This window comes from Lepisosteus platostomus, chromosome 27 (assembly GCF_059453375.1).
Source record: "Lepisosteus platostomus isolate fLepPlt1 chromosome 27, fLepPlt1.hap1, whole genome shotgun sequence".
NCBI lineage: Eukaryota > Metazoa > Chordata > Actinopteri > Semionotiformes > Lepisosteidae > Lepisosteus > Lepisosteus platostomus.
The window spans coordinates 333,643-354,912 of NC_142637.1; the positions used below are offsets into that span (position 1 = coordinate 333,643).

Here is a 21,270-nt window from a genome sequence, read left to right on the forward strand (position 1 = left end):
TAATACCAGTCGTGTTTTCCTGGGTATTTTCTCATTTTTCTTCCACTTAAGCTTTTAGTTAAATAAATGCTAACAAGACCTATGTGTGTGCAACTTGACCTTTTTTCTCTAAGGAGTTGAAAAGTTGTTACTCAGAAAATATGGTGTTTGACTAATACTTTTACAAAAACATTTTTACCCTAAAAAATCGCTTAAAAGTTTGCAGTTAAGGGTGAATCACTCAAGACGGGTGTGCCCTCAGAGAGGGGCTACACAATCTAGACCTAGTGTAAAAAATCCAATCTGTCCATTTCACTTTTGTCAATTAAAATGTTTTGATTGATCATTTTAAGTTGTTGTACCTCTACAAATTTGCAAAAGTATCTGAGTGTTCAGCTGGTTGTCAGAACTGTGGAATGATCTTCAAAAAGCTCTTAAAAGTTCATTTTCAGGCTTTAAAATTCAACTTCTTCATTTACTTGATCATGAAGCTTGCACTCCATTTTGGTGTTATGATAGCTTTTTCATCAGATCACTTATTTTTTACCATATAGAGATTGTTTTCTAAAAGGCAATGTAAAGATCTTAATGTCTGTTTAAATGTATGGGGAGTATCCTTTAAAAGGGATCCCCGAGTTTAACATGCTCAGCTGTAGACAGTGGGGGGATAAGAGGGAGTGTGGGTGGTTTTGAGTGTCCAACTAATGCTGCCTTCTCTCCACAGAGCTGTTCACCTCATTCGCTACAGAGGAAGAGCTGGATCCTGAGGCTGTGAAGACAGTCCTGTCTCACCTCTGGCAGAACAAGTCACACAATTTCCTAGCCGAGCGGCGCTTCAATGCTGCAGTGGCCCTCATTGAGCCTTACTGTGCCATCTGCACCCTCTTCTTCCCTTATATACAGGTCAGCTCGTGTGCCCCTGCTCGGGCTATTGGTCACACCTCTATGATATTATACCTTCTGCAGAGGCGTTCCTCTTGGTTTTTCTCACCACTGACCACATCCTAATTTTAAGCTTATTGGTGCTTGAAGACACTTTGAGGATCACTTTGGAGAGCTGTAGTTCTTTGCAGGTGTTTGTCCTGGAAGCTGCATTCCATGCGTCTGCTTCTGAAACACTTTTTACACAACATCTGATACTCTGAAATGTTCCTTTTCTTGCTGGGGCTAAACTAAGTGGTGTATGTATGTTGTCTAGGGTTATTAGTCTAGTGGCTGTAGTTAACTTCAGACGGCATCCTCAAAAGACTCTTTTGATGAATCTGTGGTTCCTGTCAGCTGACATATTGCAAATAATTGCAGTAAACTCAAGATGTTGCTTTGTTATCCACACATTTCTATACGGAATTGATTAACTATCCTGTTATTTTCTTGCAGCCAAATAAGGACCTCTCCCTGTCAGCAGACAGTCTGACCATCCCTGTGTCAAAGTGCGGCACGTACACCAGGCCTCTCATTCCAGAGATGTGCTTCAGCTCAGGGGGAGAAAACACTGAGCCGCTGCCTGCCAACTCCTACATTGGTGATGATGGCACCAGCCTGCTCATCTCCTGCTCCAAGTGCTGCCTGCAGGTCCATGCCAGTGAGTTCCCATCAAATGTGGTTCTGGTACATGGTTGAGCAGTAGTTAGGACTCTGGACCTGAGAGTTTGGGGTTTCTGAATTTGGATACTGCCCTTTCCTTGGGCAAGGTAGCTTGTCCTGATCACCTCTGAACTGTGTAAATGGGTACCAGTAGTGACCAAGGCTTTTCCTAGACACCTTCCCCATTTAGTGAGAGTCCTCCATTATCATCTTAATGCATAGAAGCTGCATTGCTCTACAGCCCTACAGAGCAATGTGATGGTATAAACAGGGTGTAACCAGCCTTGACATCCCCCTGGTCCTTAGCGCAGTGACCACGTACACTGTGACAAGAAAGGTACTGTTGAATTCCAGAATCACTCCAGTGCTGCTTGCTTCAGCTCTACCTGCTTATACTTTGTAGCATAAGCCAAATTCCTCCTCCTTTGCATTCTCCCTCAGCCAATATTGTTCCTTTGCCATCTTATACTACAGCTCTTATTTATTTTGAATATGATTAATGGTTCAACCAAGTTGACTTAGTCAATACAGTTCCATTTAGAGAGGAATAATTAACAGAATTGTAAACAAGTAGGCAAGCAGCCGTTCAGAAGCAGGTCTTAAAACAGACATAAAACATAACTCTTCCCCTTCCTCTAGCATACGGTATAAAATCCATGCAGTGAATCTGCTGTGACGATTTTGATGTATCTGTTAACCTGCTCTTGTGCGTCAGATTTTTCTAATGGTTTGTCGCATCTTCTGTTGATTTACAATAGTCTGTTCCCCCACTGAACAAGAACACCTAATGTGTCACACTGGGGCATTACATATTGAACCCTTGAGCACTTTCAGTTGATTGATAAGGTGAAAAAATGCATTATGAATCCACCAAGAAATGGTATAAACCTAAGTGAGTCGTTACATGGGGAAGTCGTAAAATACACAAAACAAATAAGGCACACAATTGCAATGCGGTACTAGGAATGCTGAGGCCTGTAACAAAATGATGTAAGATAATGGCCTCTCCTTGGTGTTCTGTATGGGATTAAAGTAGGTGCAATTTGCTTCTGTTAATATTTTCATTGACAAACCTTATTAAGCTGTTTGTTGATGGATTCTAGTGAAATCCGCATCTGTGACCTGGGTTCATGGGGGAGGGTCTCTGTTGCGAGTTGAGTACTTGCCATATAATGGGCCAAACAGCTTGTTTTGCCATTGAATTCTTGATGTCTTTGGCAAACCTTAATTGTGTGACATTCCTGGGAGGAGTGGCAAGTAAATAAGATGGTGGTAGGTTGCACACATCCAGAAATCCTGGTGTAAATGCACATATCTGGGCCTGGTTAATAGGACATACCTCTTTTTTGGCCAGTTTTCACTCTGCTGTATTCCTCAGAACTTGCAGTTCCTGCTCGTATTGCCTTAGCTGTCCTTATCCAGTGTAAATCGCTGGTTTTCACTTGTGGTCCTGGAGAGACTTTGGATCTTGTAGGTTTCATTCCATTTGAGCTCTTGTGGCTTAACCAAAATCATTACTTCATTACTGCAGTGGTCCCAGTTACCACAGTTGTGGATCTTTGGGATCAGCAGTTTTGTAGTGCAGTAGTGTGAATCAAGCAGTAGTTGTACCAGGTTTGTCTGATAACGAGAGAAACATGCAGTGCTGGATTTCAAGTTCTTGCTGCAAGTGACAAAATTCTAAAGAGCTTTTACTTGGCAAGATACTAATGAAACGTCAGTCACAATATTTACTTTCCCTCATCCTGAACTTTAAAGATTGGCATTTGCTTAACCCATTCATGTATATAGTTATTGCATTCTAACAGCTAAACCAATTACCCCTGGTGCTGTATTTGTTAAATTAACAAGTGGTCCATGTCTCTTTCAGCTGACTGCCTCATCCAGTTGTGTGATGGGGATGAGTGTGTGGATTGACAGTTGCACTGAGTAGAATTTACAGTGAATAAAAATGTAGTTTTTTTAAACAACAAAGCCTTGGAGGGTGTAGGACTAAGGTTTTACATCTGTGGCCAATTCACAAACAAGTCTTTCCTATTTTGTGTATCTTATTAAAATCCATATTCTGCATCTTTGACATGCATTACTGTAGAAGAAATTATTAATTTTCTTTTTGTGAATACAATTTTTAAAATTTAGCTGCAATAATGGTTCATTTACCCAATGGTCTTCATCATTCTTAGTTTTGTAAAATTAGTAAATCATTTTGCACCACGATCTGCCTGCTTGAAAAAAAGTATTGTGCATGGTATTCATTCTTGTTTTGGTTATGAGGCTGTGGGTATGGGTCAGTTTGATGAGCAACTGTAGATTTTTAACTGTCTGGAGTTTAGAGGGTATACCAAAACTGCATATTCTGCGTGGAGAAGAAAAGAGGTTTCTGATGAACCATGACAAACACTAATGGCATCTTAATAGTAGAGATTGATAGAATGAAATATAATGACAGATACATAAAGGCTGTCCAAGTGACACAATTTGCTTTACAAGACCAGGACCCAGCCCACAATATCTGGATGATATAGTTCAGTTCAGTTTTTTGTTAATTAAAAGAAGTAATTACCATTATACTCAATCACAATCTTTAATAACTTTAATAAGCATTCAATTTGGAATTGGAATCAGTCTTTCGAGATTTTTTTGGGAGATCAATATACAAGGTGATAATGAAAGAAATGTTTAATGAAAGAAATTGACTGTGGACTCTTTCACTGATATTTTTTTTTATAAAAAGAACTTGCCCACAGACGTTGTACAGAACCTTGTGAACAATAATGCAAATTTGCAGCTTTCTTGCCCGTTCTTGTCTGAAGCTTGTTTTAAGTGTCCCTTGCGCTTCAAAAGCCTTGTTGTGTTCGTGGCCCACTGCTGTGCTCCTGTGGAATCTCCCTGTTGCTGCTCCTGTCTGTTCTCCAGTGGGAGTGTGGAGAGCGGAAAGGAGGCTGTGGAGCCTAGTGGCTGTATGAGCTGAAACGGGGGTCTAGAGGCCTGTGTCCAGTGCTTCTTGTTCAAGCCGCTACAGGGCTAGCGAGGGATGATTTGTTATACACACTCCTGTCTCCCGGGGCTGTTGTCTTCTTTTTTTTCTCTTGAGCTGGAAAAACTAAAATATGGAAAGTAAATTCCATATTAGTTTCACCACAAATCACCTACCTTCCCCCAGCCCCTTTCTCTACTGCTTTTCCTCATTATGAAATAATGACAACATTCGCCACCTTGCATGACCTTCACAAAATTAAAGTAGTTTTAGTCTGAATGTGAAGGAGCAATTTAACAACATTTTGCAGCCTATGTAATGTTGAATCGCTGAAGTCAAGTGGTGGTTAGCACTGCTGTCTCACAGTTCCAGGGCTCCAGGTTCAGTTCCAGCTTGGGACATACTCCTCATGTTCACGTGGATTCCTCCAGGTTCCCCAAGGAACTTGACACACCTTGAATGGTTTTATAAAAAAGAAGGTTAAATATTGCCAAATCTAGGTGTATAAAGTTGGTAGAGACCTATCCCAACAGACTCAGTTGTACAGTAATTGCTGCCAAAGGTGATTCCTCCAAGTATTAACCTGGGGCAGATACAGACTTATCTAATTATATTTTCTAACTGCTTCATCCTGTTCCACAGTCATGGGGGAGCCAGAGCCTATCAAAGCAAGCAATGGGCACAGGGCGGGGTACACCCTGGACAGGACACCAGTCCATCACAGGACACATAGACACAGACATGCACACCAGGGCAAATGTCTCTATAAACCAGTTAACATAGTGTACCAGTCTGTGTTTGGACTGTGGGAGTAAACTGGAACACCCAGAGGAGGAGAACATGCACACTGCACCCCAGGTCTGGAACGGAGCCCAGGGCCCGAGTGCAGCAAGGCAGCAGTGATAACCCCTGCGCCACTGTGCCGCCTCGTGTTTGTACGGAATAGGGTATGCCGATGAAAGGAAAAGAAAATCCTCATTTAAATACACACAGATGAGTATGTATGATACAGTTAATGATGGCAATTCAATATTTGCTTATCTTCTTGGAGTTTATGGATGTTGATGTTTATTTTGAACTTCATAGGTCCACAAGCGTTTGCCCAAGTATTAGCATATTTAACCCTCCTTTTTTTAGCTCTTGTAATCACTGAGTGATTGATCTGTTGTTTGTGTATTTCTTGACAGTTTAATTTATATTTACACTTCCATTGGTTTTACTGCCACATCTTTATTGTAATTAAAATGTGTACATTTTTTTCTGCATATACATTGCTAGTTGCTCTGATTGATTTCTAGTAACTTTAAAAAAGTAATGTATTGTATTGTCAATGTATAATCAAATGTATTGATCCAGTTTCTAATCGTCTAAGTCATTTTGAAAGCATCAAATCCCTACAGTAGTGCAGGCTGAGATCTGAAACCATATCTGGATAAACCTTACTGTGCAGTTACTTGGTACAAACGTGTGATTTACTATTTAGTCAAGGAAGATGTGGTGCATGTTTTCAGCTTTGTCCCTATTCTGTGAAAAGAGTTACGGCAGTGAGCCAAACTGATTAACAATAAGTGATTCCATATTTAAAGAAGCAAATGATGTTTCTGTATGCCCTGCTTGTTACGATGCTGTTAAAAGTGTGAAGGTTAAGTTGGAATGGGCCTCCTGGGCTGCGATTATTTCTGAAGCCGAATCCTGAGTCCTGGATATCAGGACAAAAGAAATAAATAGCCTCTTTTTTGTGTGTTGCTTTTTAAATGCTAGCAAATTTTGACGGCATCTGTGAAGGAAATGGACGTGCATGGAAAAAACTGTGCCTCTTAAAAGGAAAAGAGCTTCTTGGCAATGAAAAGCAAAGTGAAAAATTAAGAAGCTGAATTTCAGTGATTTATACTTTTACATATTGAGAAATACGCAAGCAGACTAGAATATTCTGATCCATCAGAATATTCACACGTACCCAGAAGTCAATTGAACTAAAGATGGATTACAAATGACATTCAAGCTTATTCAAACCAGAATATGACAAGAAAAAATTACTGTTGAATGAATTTCCAGTGGGTTTCCTTCTTTCAGACTAGTTAATCATGTTTCGCAGGATTTCAGAAGTTGAAATATACATGGACTCCCGATCTTCCGCCAAGAAATTTTTCCCTTGGATCAAATCCCACCTAATTGGTAGAGGGAGCACATACACAACTCCACTGAACCATGAGCAGTGAGATCTTTTTTTGACTCCACTGGATACTTGAAGAAATGGTGTGGTGGGATTTTGAACATGTAAGCTGCTGGCATTCAATGAAATTGACCAAATGGGCTCTTCTTAGGTGGTAGCCTTACTTACCTTTTGTATTTAGTATTTTGACAGGAAATACTATTTAAACTTTGTAACTGTATTTCTTTTCTTCCACTTGAAATCATTTTAAATGTTCTTACAGGGGTATTTAACTCGCATTCATGTTCTGGATGAGGTCATATTTGTTCTTTATTGACAGAGCTTTCTGCTGCTCTGAAGAGCCTTACTCACTGCTGCAAGAATCTGTACTCTTGCCTTCCACCTGTACCACAGTTTTCACAGTTAAATCCTTTCTGTCTGTGGAAAATCTTCTGCTTCTTGTCAGAGATTTCCTTCTTTCTACAGAACAGACCATCTACTGTAGTCCTGGATTGGAATACAATACAATTCAGCATGTGATTCTGTGAAAGAAAGTGACAATTATGAAGTTTGTTCTTTTTTTTTATCTGGAGGCGTCTTTGAATGTGTTTTAATAAGCCCCCTGCGTTTTCACTCCTTTCTCTTCTTCACTCTCATTTTCATTCGCGTGTGTCCAGTAGCAGCTTGTTACCGCCTTGCTTCTGAGCTTTGTAGCCACAGCTCCCCTGGATTGGCAAACTGGATGTAATAAAAATAAGACACTTTGGACATTTGACTGTCTGGACAGTCAAAATTCTTTTGAAAGAATCCATTCAGGTTGTCTCTAGTTCTTCAAAGCGTTCTGCCTGAGGTCAAGGCCGATGCCTGTGGCTTTGCTGTTTTGGTGGCCCAGGTGCACATCTCACAATAAGAGGCATTTTCATGAATGGCAGAACATTAAAATCGGATACCTGTACTCAGTCTTTTGTGCTCTTTTTCTGTGACAAGCATTTCTTTTTATTTCCCTTTTCTTTTTTTTTTGTTTTTTCTTGTTGCATTTCTATGAAGAATGGGCACAGTGTTTTCTTACCAAATACTGCTGGGATATTTTGGAAAGAGTGGTCAGCAAGCAAGTTCACAGCTGAAGAGTTTAAAATGGCAAAAGCTCAGCTCACAGGAATGTGTGACAGCAGTTTGTAAAATGCTGTTGTTTTTGTATTGTTTCATACTGCCAATGTACCATGTCCTGTGGAACATGAGGCTTTAAGAACGTAAGGCTGGGAATAAGAGGAGGCCATTTGGTCCATCTTGCTGGTGTTACTGCTGGTAGCTTGATGACCCGAGAATCCCATCAGTCCATTTCTTTAAGATTTGTACAGATGTCCTCAGCAGTGTGCAAGGGATATTGTTCCAGATCCCCACAACCTGGTGTAAGGAAGTGTTTGTGTTGTTTTATTGTTGATCTGGTAAATGTCTTGTGGATAGAATACATCAAGGGCTATCACGATTTTAAATATCAGAATCAAACCCCCCACAATCTATTTTGTATCAGTCTTTTTCTGAATTACACGTTCTTAAATATATCCAAACATTTTTAATCCCCTTTCTTGTCTAAGAATTGTCATTATTCTTCATATATTATAAAATCCTTAGATTTGGCTGACATTCATTGTGGTATTTTGGCTAGTCAGAGTGATTTGCTGCTCTTTATTTTAGTGGAGTAAATATTATGGATTTTACAGTTTTCCTTCTTCTAATGCTACCTGTTTGATATGTGAAATGTATATGCTTGTTCCTTCATACAGCCCTCAGTGATAACTGACTTCATTATAATATTTTTGGACAGTTTGGGCATCAGGCAGTCACAGGCAACTGCTGGTTTAATTAAAAGATTTAAAGGCAATCTCGGGGCTAAAGGGCTCAGTATTGTTTGAATTCTACAAACATACAATATATTTTTCGATATCTTGGAAACATACAATGGAGACTCATTTATACAGCAGGGTGATTTCTGGTTTGAGTGAACTCATTTGATCAAGGGCACATCAGCGTCCCACATGGGATTCGAACCCCAAACCCTCAGGCTTGTAGTCCTGAACCCTGCCTACTGCTTCATGCAGTTTGTAGGCTCTACCTCCTGAGCCACTTGAGTTGCTGTGGTAGCTTGCCGCCAGCGTGAGGTTTAAAGAGGATGAGGTCCTGTCTGAGTCTGGGCTGCGTGATGAACTGCTTCTCTCTCTATAGGTTGCTATGGAGTCAGGCCAGACCACGTGAAGGAGGGCTGGACTTGTTCACGCTGCACAGCCAATGTCTGGACAGTGGTGAGTGCTTGGGAACATGAATCTTCTCCCAGCCCCTTCTCAGTTTCATATCAGGGTGTAGCTAATGCTGTGCCATATTAACAAAATGATGACATTGATCTGGGCCTGCCGTTAATTAAAACCTTTCATTTCCTGGAAGCCTAAAAACAGTTTGCTTTTGTTTGCAGTGCCTTTCTTAAAGCTGGTTTTCGCTGGTAAACTGTTAATTAGTGCTGTTCATTTTTTCAGATTTTCTTTTCTTTGTAAATGTGCAGGCTACTGCAGTTCAAAATGCCGATCTTGTTGTTGTTCCATCCCTAATGATTTGTGTGTGTTTCTGTACAGGACTGTTGCTTGTGCAATTTAAGAGGAGGAGCCCTCCAGATGACCACAGACAAGAGGTATGTGTTCCTGTTCATATGGGTTCTTCTCAGTGTCCAGGAGATGTGATGGTTGGTGCAGGACTCGGGCCAAGGATGACCCTGCACAGATAGAAGGTGGTTTCTCTTGCCTTAAAACAACCCTACTGTACGAAATACCCACACCTGTTTGCACAATGCAGCCTGTCAGCCACAATGTGGTTTTACTGGATTCTGCCCACTTCTTTAAAGTTTTGGAATATGCAATTAAAGAGGAGACCCATGTTGCCAGCATCCACTCAGAGCAGGCACCGAGTGTCATCTTCCTCACTCTGAAAGCCTGGCAGTAGAACCTGACAGAACCTCAAGCTCTTCAGCGACTCTCCAGCCCCAGGGTTTATTGTGGTGTGGAAAGCTGTGGAAAACCTTACTTGACTCTATTTCCAGCCAACCCCAGCTGTGCTGTGTCATAAGCATGTGGAGGCCTTCATCATTTGAGCTGTCTCTGAGCCCTCTTTTTTAAGATTTATTGTGATAAACATTAGTTGTGCTCTTTTTTTAATGAATTCTGTGGAAATATAGGCATTCATGTCCCATTATTCATCTTGGATAGTCCATCTGGTGGGGCTCGAGCAGCCAAGGTAAATAGCAAGTTCAAAATGTAGGATTGCTGCCAGAGGCCCCTTCCGTCTGCTGTGTGGCAGTTGCACTGGTGATGAAGTTTTATTATTTGCTTTTGGTTTGCTGTTTAATTTTGAGTTACCCATTAAAGAATGTGCTCATTAAGTTAAACTGGGGGCACACTTTTGTCTCCCTACTGAAGTGGGATGTATGACCAAATACTCGTCATGAAGACTGCATTTTTGTTGGCTGCGGTACGGTGTGCCCTCATCATGTTCCTTTTCCTAGGTGGGTGCATGTTATCTGTGCCATAGCGGTGCCAGAGGCTCGTTTTGTTAACGCCATTGAGAGGAACCCGGTCGATATCAGCACCATCCCAGAGCAGAGGAAGAACCTGGTGAGTTTCAGCTGAAATGGGAGCACCCAAAAGAAACCCACACAAACATGGGGAGAACTAAACGTAGATGGCACCCCACAACCAGGATTGAAACTCAGGCCGATTCATTAAGCCATATCTATTTTAAATGAATGCATTGCATAAGTAATAAGCATAAGAGTTTCCGAGAGAGATGGTCAGTCTCGTAGCTGTCAGTGCAGAGTTTTCTTTAATATCATAATTAAATCCTAACAGTTTTCATATGAAATGATTTTCGGAACAGTAGTACCCACACAGGAACACAATCAGAACAATTCTGGTTAAAAAACTTATTTCCAGTGAAATGGAATTAATGGAATTGACAATCACCTAATGTTCTGCCCAATTGAACAGTGACTTTGTAGAAAATATTTTTGGTTAATCTGCTTGTTTTTTCTGTTATCTGGTTCAGAAGTTTTTTCCCCATTCCTGTGTAAATTTCATACTCAGCCCATAAATCCAGCGCCTTCCAAGACTGAACAAGTACCACTTTTTCTCACATGACTTCGTCTGTTCCAGTTTGCCAGCAGCCTTTTCCAGTCGTTGTCCGTTTCCTTTGTCAGTGGAATATTCTTACATGATGGTTTTCTTGTCTGTATTGTGTTCAATGTATGTAACGCCACTTTCTCCACAGCCTGTAAATCCATTTGCACGTGTTGCTTAACATGGAGATTAGCATTGGCACAGTGCCTGGTGATGGGCTGTTAGAGTGAACGTCATGCGAAGTGAATAGTTCACTTGCTTTCAAGGGGATGTCTGCTTAAAAAAAACATCCAAGTAGCTGGATTTAAAACCTGACGAGTTTGAAATCTTCCCTCACAAAACATCTCTCTATTTCTGATGTTTGTCTCTCCACATTTCCCACCACACCCATCCAAAATCAGAATTTAGTATAAAGCTTGTATCTTTGCTTTGAACATTAATCTCCGAACCTAAGAAAACCTTAATCATTGCGCTTATGTGCTTTGAAATCTTCCTTTGTCTTGCCGTCTGCAGCCAACAGGCTAGCATCCCAGGAATCAATTTGATTTACTCTGCTCCTTAATAGAAACATGATCACAGTTATTATAATTATGATCTCTTTGAAAAAGGAATTTGTGTTCAGTCAACCAGTAAATGTTTATTAATTTAAGCATAAAGGTTAGCTGCACATTGGGTGTTTATACTTCCTAATAGTATTTTTAAGCCTTTGATTCAGATTTAATGTATTTTTTTGGTTTGTTTTCCCTCAGTTTCTAGTTCAGATGTCCCTCACTTTGTTTCTAGTTTTCACTGGACATCTTGCCAGACCCTTGTAGATAAGGCACATGGATGAATTCCAATGACATAAGTCAAGTCACTTAATACAAAATGATCTAAAGGGTAAATAGGTAATGAACACAATTAGTGGCAGACAATTGCAGCCCTTCTGTCACTGATCCATTTTAAAGGTAAAGATTGCAGCAAACTAGGCAAATAGAATAAAAAGGTTCAAGATAAATCATAAATCGGTCATTATGTAATAAGAGTGACGCAACATAGTGATCATTCCTGTTGAGCCAACTGTAGTTATTTTTGATCTATTATCAGTTATTTCAATTATAACAAACTTTTTATACTTCCTTTATTGTTACATCATCTTATAGCTTTTTACAATAAAATGAAAGGTATACCTTAGTATCGTACTTAACCAAAAGGTAGTTTTAAGATGGAATTTGAAAGTGCCCCTTGGCTTGCAAGCTCTGATATCGACTGGGACAGAGCTCCTCAACTTTGAACTAACAGAAAAACCCAAAAAGTCACTTGGGACACTGAGCATTGCATTGAGAGCTGAAAGAAGGGCGAAGTTTAAGGAGTGTGAATAAAGTGCACGTGAATAGGCATTTAAGAGGTCAGAGCCAGTGCGAGGAAGCTAGTTCATGTAAATCAAAAATTACATGTTCATGCTTTATAGGTTTGGTTGAGTTCTGATTGTGCTCCAACTTGCTTCGAACATGTTTATTTACACCAACAAGTGCTCCATTGCCATAACAAAGCCTAGAAAAGATGGAGACATGCATCAAGCCTTCTGCATCAGCTTAAGAAATATGCAAACAGGTAGGAGCAATTTTATGAATTTCACATCATTGAGAACATAAGATTTAATTGCAAGACTTTGGTCAACAATGACACCGAGATTCCTTACCTACATTTTTAGAGTGATTCAGTATTATACTTTTGCTGTACTGAGCACCAAAAGAACCATACTGAGCTGTATAACAAGTTATAACTGCAGTTTATTCACAGTTATTATCAGAGCAAGGTGTCTTGGATCTTGTCTGTTGTTAATGTGTTTGGCTGTAACGTTGCTGGCACTGAAGAGCACTGAGTGACAGTGCATAGATTTAGTCTAGTCTTCACATCATATTGGTGGCAGAAAGCCGTTATTTTCCAGAAAAGTACCTTTCAGTTTTTTTCTTCACCAAGCTTGATATTCAGAAAGTTAAATCACCTCATTACATGTCAGATCAGCTTTCTTGTCCATTAAAGTAGGTGATTTAGTGCTCATGCAACAAAGTCACTTGATTATATCATTGTGCCACTTGTAAATGATCATTTAATTAAAGTGATTACAAAAACCTTAATCCAATATTCAAAATCTATACACTTTGTAATAACATTCATGCATAGAGAGATGTGTCCTTGAATGCTCAGTCTATTTTATGAAAGATGTGTGATTTAAAGGTCAGTCTCTGTGGACACTGCAGTGCAAGAAACTGACTTAACTAGTTCATCTTAACCTTATTACAAGTACTTTGGTGATGGCTTTGCAGCAGGCCAACTTGTGACAAGACAGGCTCATGAATAAGATGCCACACTGCTCTTGCCTATTATGGAAGGGGAATGTGAGCCATTTTCCCTACCAGCATTTATTTGAGCAGTGGGAGTACACTGCAGAGAAAACCAGTATGAAGAGCAAGCAAACCCACTTACAGTACTCAGACATTGGTTAGTTCACCAGTACATCACACCTCTCATGTCTTAGGATAAGTGGGAAATTGTTACCTATGCATTGCCATGTGTTATTTATCAAGCAATATTTAATACACCTAATAGCCCTGTTGTAGGCATAGGGTTCCAAAATTGACGTCCCTGGCTGTAAACATCCAACAGTGTTAGGAGAAATGCTTTATACTACTTTCAGTGAAAAGACTTGACTGACACCTTGATTTTCTATATCTTAACCATTTAATCTTGGTAGCTCTGAAATTAAATAATGCATGTATGCCATTCTAACCAGTGAATGCTTTCAGACCTGAATATAGGTTAATACATTTTTTCCACTATCTTTGCCCTTAATAGATGGTTTAATATAAAGGGTACAAGAGTGTAGCAATTCTTTGCCCCACATACCTCAACCTGTCCCTACTAAAGTATGCTCTAACGTGACTGAAAACAGTTCTATGCGTGTGCACTGCAAGCCAGTGCTGATTAATGGTGTTTTGCCAGACCAGAAGTGTGTAAATAATTTATGATGTGGAACTGCTGAGTAATTACATGTCATTTCTCACTGTGCTAAATGAATTGCATTGATCGCCAGACAGGCGACAGGCAATTTCTTACTCCCGGATCTTTGAACTTGCATTTCCTCATTTCCCGCTATTTATTTGCAGCACTTTAATGCTGTATCAAAATGAAATAAGTAAATTATCATAGAAGTGTAGTTGTAATTTTTAACTATTCCTTTTCTAGATAGGGCAGTTTCAGTGAGTATATCTTTTAAGGCTGTTTGAGTACCTGTTTTCCACAAAAGAGTATCCCTACATACAAAACCAGAAAAATTACTGAGAAAGGGAAGAAATATTAGTAATCAATAAAATATACTCTTGGAGATTATTCTATGTGAACGGATAACAGTAGAATAGTCATATACTTCTAGCTCCAACTGACAGTGGTTTGAGTATCTCCTGCTGTTCTGTTGAGAAGGCAGTGGCTGTCTTGAGTGGCTGCAGTAAAATGAAAGTTAAACATAACCTCCGTTTGAGAAACAAATACATTATCAGATGTAGTTGTGCTGTCTGGTAGCTTATAATCTGTTTCCAGGATGTAGTTTAACACGGTAGTACCTGACGACCACTTTTTAAATGTGGGGACTCTTTCCTTTCACCAGCCTTTTATGAGGCTGGTCTTTGCAGCATCCTTAAACATCCTTATGAGGTGAAATTGAACTTGGGGCATTCTCTGCAACTCACCACAGGCCTTGGTAGTGTTGCCTGAATTTGCTGACTTTCACTTCTTCTGAGAATCTAGATGCATCCTGTGAAAATATATGTACTTGGCTACAGTGATCTCTGCTTCTGTCTACCTTTGCAAAAATTGTAGAAATAAATAACGAGAGAATATTAATAAATCTCACTGTTCCCTTTCTCCTGGCTTTTCCTTGTCTCATGGATCTCTTTTACAGAATATTAAATCAGCAACGTGCGCTAAATAAAATTTCAATGCAGAATGATATTGAGAGCTGTTATACATTGCCGCCCATACCCACAGGCTGTAAAATGAAGTATTGACAATTTAATAATGCATTTTTATTTTTATTGATCCCCTGCTTGCAGAGAATGCCTCACTTTGCCAAGTGCTAGCTGTCGATGAATGCCAAACAGAAAGGGTGGGCGCTGGGATACCTCTCTCGAAGTTTTCCAGTGCTGATGGTGCACTCTTTACCTTCCTCGGTAAAGAGCCCGCAAGCATGTCGTCTGTGAAGATACTGCCAGGCACTTGGGGATCAGAGCTTGAGAAGGGCTACACAGAAACAGCCAATCAGCCATCTTATACTGTGTTTTGTTTGCACTGGTAGTATATTGAGTCAGTCACTGAATATAGCTTTTTCTTAAAGCATTCCAAAGAGTTGGCTTCAACATAGCTGGATGATTTGTTTCATACAATCAAGGCCCTTTCAGTAACATTGCTTTCTGTTTTCTGTTTTTAATGCACTGTCGCTTTCCACTGGTATTCGTTTTAGATCACTAAAGGATTCATCTCCTTTCGCATGTTTGCCTATGACATAGCTTATAACCTTAAATTATTCTGGTTACTTTTTTTTGATCTCTTCCCTAGGAAGTAATGTCCATTTTGTTAACTTAATGACTGTATTGAAGGAGATGTAAGGCTGACAGATTTAAGAGACAAAACTTTGGTCCTCAAAAAGTCTTAAGTCAGACTCTTTTATCCTCATTTTTTCCACTGTTCTAGTTTTTTTTTATCGTATGGTATCACTTTATGGTCCTTTTTTGTCATTACTTTTGTCTGTTAGGCTGGGACCTGGCAGACCTAAAATCTGTATCATTTAAGAAACTTTGGGGGGCAAAAAATTAGGTAAAGTTTAGCAAATTGTTAGTAAAATGTAAGGGTACAGTTCATCAATGAAATGGAATAAAGTATACTGAGGATCATTATTTGACAGCACCACTGAAGAGTAAATAACGATAGAATTTTAAATATGGCATTAACCAGGAGAACCCTCAAAGACCACCTGTCTTTCCCTGTTCTGTAGTTTAGTAAAGATAGATTAAGAGAAGTCTCCAGAGATCATGCTGCGTTTGCCTCCCTTTATCGGAAAACTTCATTTATGTTTTTAATTCTGTTTGACTGCGCTGGCTTTGGAAGCATTTATAGATCGAAGCACATGGTGGTTTTCAAAAGAAAAGAATAAAAACACACATAAAATATTCTGTTACTGTGTTATACAGCTTGTATTTACCGCATCGGTGGGATTCTCTTGAAGATTTGAGATTTGAAAGAAATGTTTTAAGGTATTTCCTGAGGAGGACTGTGGACTTTCCATTACAAAGTTATTTTCAAGTAATGTGAGGCACTTTCTTTGTAAAGCTGCTACCTGCCTGGTCCCATTGTCTCCTGTTTTCAAGGCCTCAGGCATTTGTGAATACTCCCCTTGGTGGTGCTGTCCTGATATTAGTCACTGTGCAGCTGTTTGGAAGTGGCAGGGATTGAAAAGTGAATTAGCGATGAAAGAACTGAAATTGTTTTCCAGTATATCCAAATAGCTTGTCAGTTTAAGGTTTATGTTTAGTTTTCTCTTGATTTATTTTATTATATTCAACAGTATTCGTTTTGGCTTTTTGTTTGTATTGATCCACTTCAGTGGATCAACATAGTTTCCCCAGGGCTCCTTTTTGTGCTTTGCAAGTGAATATATTTATCAGGGGCAATTTCAGTGCTTCATTCATACCCAGTTTGAGGATGGACAAATGCTCCAAGCTGTAATATGGTTACCTGTTGCCATTGGAGCATGAAGCAGTGATTGTACTGTTGCCTTTAAACAATGTGCGTGAGTATTGGCAGAAGCAACTCCTCTTCTCATGAGTAGCGATTGCCCCCCCCCCCCCACTTGCCAAATTATATATTTTTTGAATTCCAGATGCCAAGGCTTTGACATGACACATGCAAACCATTTTGGTTTTTTGGTTTGCAGCACTTGCGTTTGAGGACTGGGCACAGTTCAACAGATTTTGTATAGGAGCCTAAAGCTTCCAAAGACATCCATGTAAGTCTACATTAGGCTTGAAGCACTACTTAATTTAGAGAGCTGTGGGTGTCCGTGTCTGGAAAAACAGTCAAGCTGTGTTAATGAGGCTGAGGGTATCCAAGAATTAGCTACAATAAATTCTTGGATCCATAAACTTCAGTACTTGAAATTAGGCAGGCAGAAAAGGCTTTTTACTCTTCCTCAGTCCAGCTGTTTGTTCATATTCTCAAGCCATGTGATGCAGTGCGTTCTTGTGACATGCGTGCGTTTGCCTGTTTGTCTGGTGCAGAAATGTGTGTACTGTTACAAGACGATGAAGAGGGTCTCAGGTGCCTGTATCCAGTGTTCCTTTGACCGCTGCTCCACCTCCTTCCATGTGACTTGTGCGCACACAGCTGGGGTACTCATGGAGCCTGACGATTGGCCCTACATAGTGTCCATCACCTGCCATAAACACAAGTCCACCAATCAGAACGTGAGTATATTGGACCTCTGGGAAAACCTAGTCTATAAAGTTTCAGTGGTAGTTAGGTGGATGTTACTTTAAATTTTAAAATTTCCTTAGCATTGAATTATACAGTTTTTCTCAAAACCTGTATGGACATTTTTTTACTTTTGAGGTTATACCCAGGTGTTTGCTTTATTCACAATCATTTCACGTTAACTTGCCTATAGGGCTTGCCTATCTACTGTAACTCAAACACAGGTTGCCAAAAGATGGTTACCTGTGCTCACAAAATGGTGAATTAACTGGTTTTTCCTATATCTTTGCCCTGCATACTGATTGCACTACTCAGAATTTCAGCTCATTTTCTGTCTAGTGCCTTGATCATTTGGCTTTGCAGAAACTACCATTTGCAGTTCTTATTAGAAGAGTAAAAGTCCTAGCTCACTGTGTTAGCATGTGACATTGTTAGCACTGTAAAGGAGGCAGTGGATAAAAAAAGTCTTGAAATGCTGAAGCCAATTAAGCATTTTAACAAAAACAGCAGGAGGATCAGTCCAGACTGGCCAGCTGGGCGAACCCTGTTCTTTTCTTTCTTCTATTAATAATTTTTGCTTGCAGTCGCTGCTCGAAAAGGTGACGGAACACTAAAGGCAGACGGTAGCTCTGCTCATTAGCAACACGCCGTCTTCCGCTAACGAACCTCCTTCCTCTGTCTCCAGCTGAGCCAGGCCACCAAAGAGGTCTCGTTAGGACAGACTGTCATCGGCAGGAACCGCAACGGGCTGTATTACAAGTGCCGGGTGATAGGGACAGCCACACAGAATTTTTACGAGGTCAACTTTGAGGACGGATCCTACAGTGACAACCTCTATCCCGAAAACGTCATTGTGAGTTTGTGTTTCTCCCATTTTTTACCAGTAAAGGATGATGTGATGTAGAGTATTTTTAAGAGAGATTTATCCCTCTCTGGGAATTACCCTTCTCACCTCCTTCTTTTGGGTGCTAAAAAGTCCTGTTTCATCATAGTGCTCCTAATCAGATGCTCAGTCCTTGAAGATCCTTGGTTGTCATGTGGCTGTTTCTTAAAAGATCCCATGAAATCTCTTTCAATAGCATGGCTGGGCCGATTACTGTGATATTGAATGTTTCATTGTAGTAATTTCTAGATGAACTGTACTGGATTGCCCACAAAAGCACAATTCAGTGGTAAAATATATTAACAATATCATTCAATCTCAAATATATGTTTTGTTCTTCTTCTCAATTGCTCAAAGTAGAGAAAGTGCGGTTGGCCATTGGCTAGGAAATTCTCAGAAATCTTGAGTTGCTGTATTGCTGGGAAATCAATCTTCTCTGCCTGTATATAAACAGCCAGAAAAGATCCTTGGATATTTGGCTAGTGGCCAATATAGCTACTGTAGGTGGGCCAAATGTAACCTGTCTTGAATTTTTTTCTGAATGTGTGAAGAAAGAGTTTTATGGTTTGGCGCTTTGATGTAGCAGCAGGTTTTTCTTGTTTTTTTCAGTTTTATAAGCTTTTTAATTGAGTTAGTCAGCCGTGATATCATTTGAATATACGCTTCATGAGCCAGAGATGCAACTAGAGCTCCGTATCTTTACTGCCTAGACAGATTCTTTCCTGGCGGTATAGAAACTAATCATCAAAGGTGCTTACTGACCATAGCCATATTTAGCCATGTAGTATATAGTGAAAATGTACACTCACAGCTGTCCAGTTGCATGCCGTTTAGTTATCAGTGTGCTACAAAGCATGGTGTAACACTTTCTATTGAGTGATGCATTAGCTGAGAGTGCTACTGTACATGTTAGCTGACAGACTGAAGAGCAACTGGACATGTGGTTAAGGGGAGAGTACTTATTTTTGTCTTTAATTGAATACAGTAGTTCTTCTGAATTGTTTTTCTATGATTAAAAATATAAAGAATGTTGCTTTATGTGTGTTTCGGTGCCTTTGCTAAGCAAATGTCTACCCCTCAGAGTCGAGACTGCCTCCAGTTTGGGCCTCCGGTGGAGGGTGAAGTCATTCAGGTTCAGTGGACAGACGGCAACATTTTCAATGCCAAGTTCATCACCGCTCACCTCATGAATGTCTACCAGGTAAGAGGAATTTAAAGAGAACTTTTTTTCCCCCATCAAAGATGGTTTGAAAATGGTTTCACTTTTGCTTCTGGGAAAGTCAGCCCTGGTGTGAGTGCTTGCTCGGCGATGTTTTTGACCATCTCCCCTGCAATGGACTGGTGTCCCATCTAGGGTGTACCTTCCTGTGCACCTGCTGCTTGCTGGGATGGGCTCCAGCTCCCCTTGAGAGCAGGTTTGAAGGTGGATGGGTGAAAGTCATGGTTTAAATTGAGATGCATTTGGAGTTGGTTCAGTGGCAATGCATTGTTGACCCTGAACATTCTGTCCTGTTAACAACTGAAGGGAGGCTGAACACTTCAGTTTTTCCACCTGCAAATTTAGAGAGAATAAGAATATTTAGGTCTTGGAGATACACATTCATTCCTTTCTCCAGTTTTAGATAATTGAACTCTTTTTGTTCAGGTACTTACTGCTTTTCATTTGTAATTACTTTTCAGAATGTGTAAAGATAAATTATGCTTTAGTCTTGATTTCAAGCTATTTGGCCACAAAATGTTACTTTGGAAATGGTTTGTAACATTTTTATAGGCTCCATATGTAAACACTCTCTCACAAAATGAACTGTTTCCTTTCCTCTGTGTGGTTACAAGACAGTAGTTAGCTCAGTTGATTAGGTAATTGAAAATGTAGAGGTTTTCGATAAGAGATTGATGGTTCCAGATTTTTAAACACAATAAGATCCTATGTTCTTGCCTAATCTAAATTCTGGCACAGAAACTTGTGTGTGAGATGGGATGATAAAATATGACAAGGGCTGACATAAAGCACAATTCAGAGATACTGCATCTGTTATTGATCCTTGAGCACTGGCCATTGTAACTCACCCTGAAACATGGTTTATGGTCGAAGCTAATCAGCTTGGCTTCTGTTGGCATTGTGTGTATAATGAATGCTTCCAGCATCTGGTGTCCCAGTGTGTAAGGTGTGACTGTTTTACATAGAGGGGTTTTTGTAAATAGAAGCACTGGATGAGGTGCTTTTGCCACATCAGAGATTAGTTGTTTTTCCCCTCCGAGTGGTTCCAAGTGTGTTACTGAGTACGAGTAATTTTGAGTTTCCACCAAACATTTCTCCTGCCTCTCTTGAATTTACTGGAACATACCTACTGTATTTTATCCTTTTGTGAGGTCTGAATTTTCCACATCAGTGACTGTAACAGCTGCTTTTTTGTTAAAAGTATTCTAATTTACAACTGCATTTCAGTACAGTCTGTCAGTCATTCTGGTAGAGTGACCTGATTTTAATTAACTAGTACAGTTTTTTCTCACCTGCCTGTAACTCAAACTTTTACAGAATTCTGTCTCTTCTTCTCTTTGTGATTCTTCTGACTCATGTTGTACTATGTGCTGATCTTTGAGTTCTCGAGGCCCTTAGGCTGTAATATTAAAAAAAAATGTACAAAAACTATGCACTAATACAGCTGCCGATAGACAGGAAGGCAGAATGTGTCCTCATTAGATTTCATACTAGCGTTTTTAGTCTGCAAGTGGAAAACACCTTTTTTATTATTTCGTCAAGTCAGACTGCTCCTCCAAATTATCTTTATTATACTTGTTTTGCATAAGCCTCTTAACTGTGTTTTGATTACATTCAAAATATAGAAAGTTAAGTTTTACCCATTTTTTGCCACTTAAAAAGCAAGGAGCAGGTTTCTGGAAAACTCAACACTGTGCATCACTTTACGTTGTACATCATGTCCAACAGTTGTAAAATTATTTTGAATTTTCTTGCCTCAGCATGTTTTTAAATATAAATTCTAAGTGTTTTTTGCAGGATTGGAATTTGATTAGT

The 21,270-nt window shown here is 39.8% G+C and overlaps 1 protein-coding gene across 3 annotated transcripts in view; it reads left to right on the plus strand.

Annotated features, from left to right (window-relative positions):
* kdm4b (lysine (K)-specific demethylase 4B) overlaps positions 1-21,270 on the plus strand; it is a 125,814-nt gene that overhangs the window by 97,201 nt on the left and 7,343 nt on the right. For all 3 annotated transcript variants that reach the window (XM_088622450.1, XM_088622451.1, XM_088622452.1), the window contains exons 13-20: positions 704-882; positions 1,357-1,561; positions 8,916-8,992; positions 9,317-9,372; positions 10,240-10,348; positions 17,161-17,346; positions 18,039-18,206; positions 19,318-19,437. In XM_088622450.1, the coding sequence (XP_088478576.1) occupies positions 704-882; positions 1,357-1,561; positions 8,916-8,992; positions 9,317-9,372; positions 10,240-10,348; positions 17,161-17,346; positions 18,039-18,206; positions 19,318-19,437 (1,100 nt within the window). The remainder of the gene's footprint in view (positions 1-703; positions 883-1,356; positions 1,562-8,915; positions 8,993-9,316; positions 9,373-10,239; positions 10,349-17,160; positions 17,347-18,038; positions 18,207-19,317; positions 19,438-21,270) is intronic.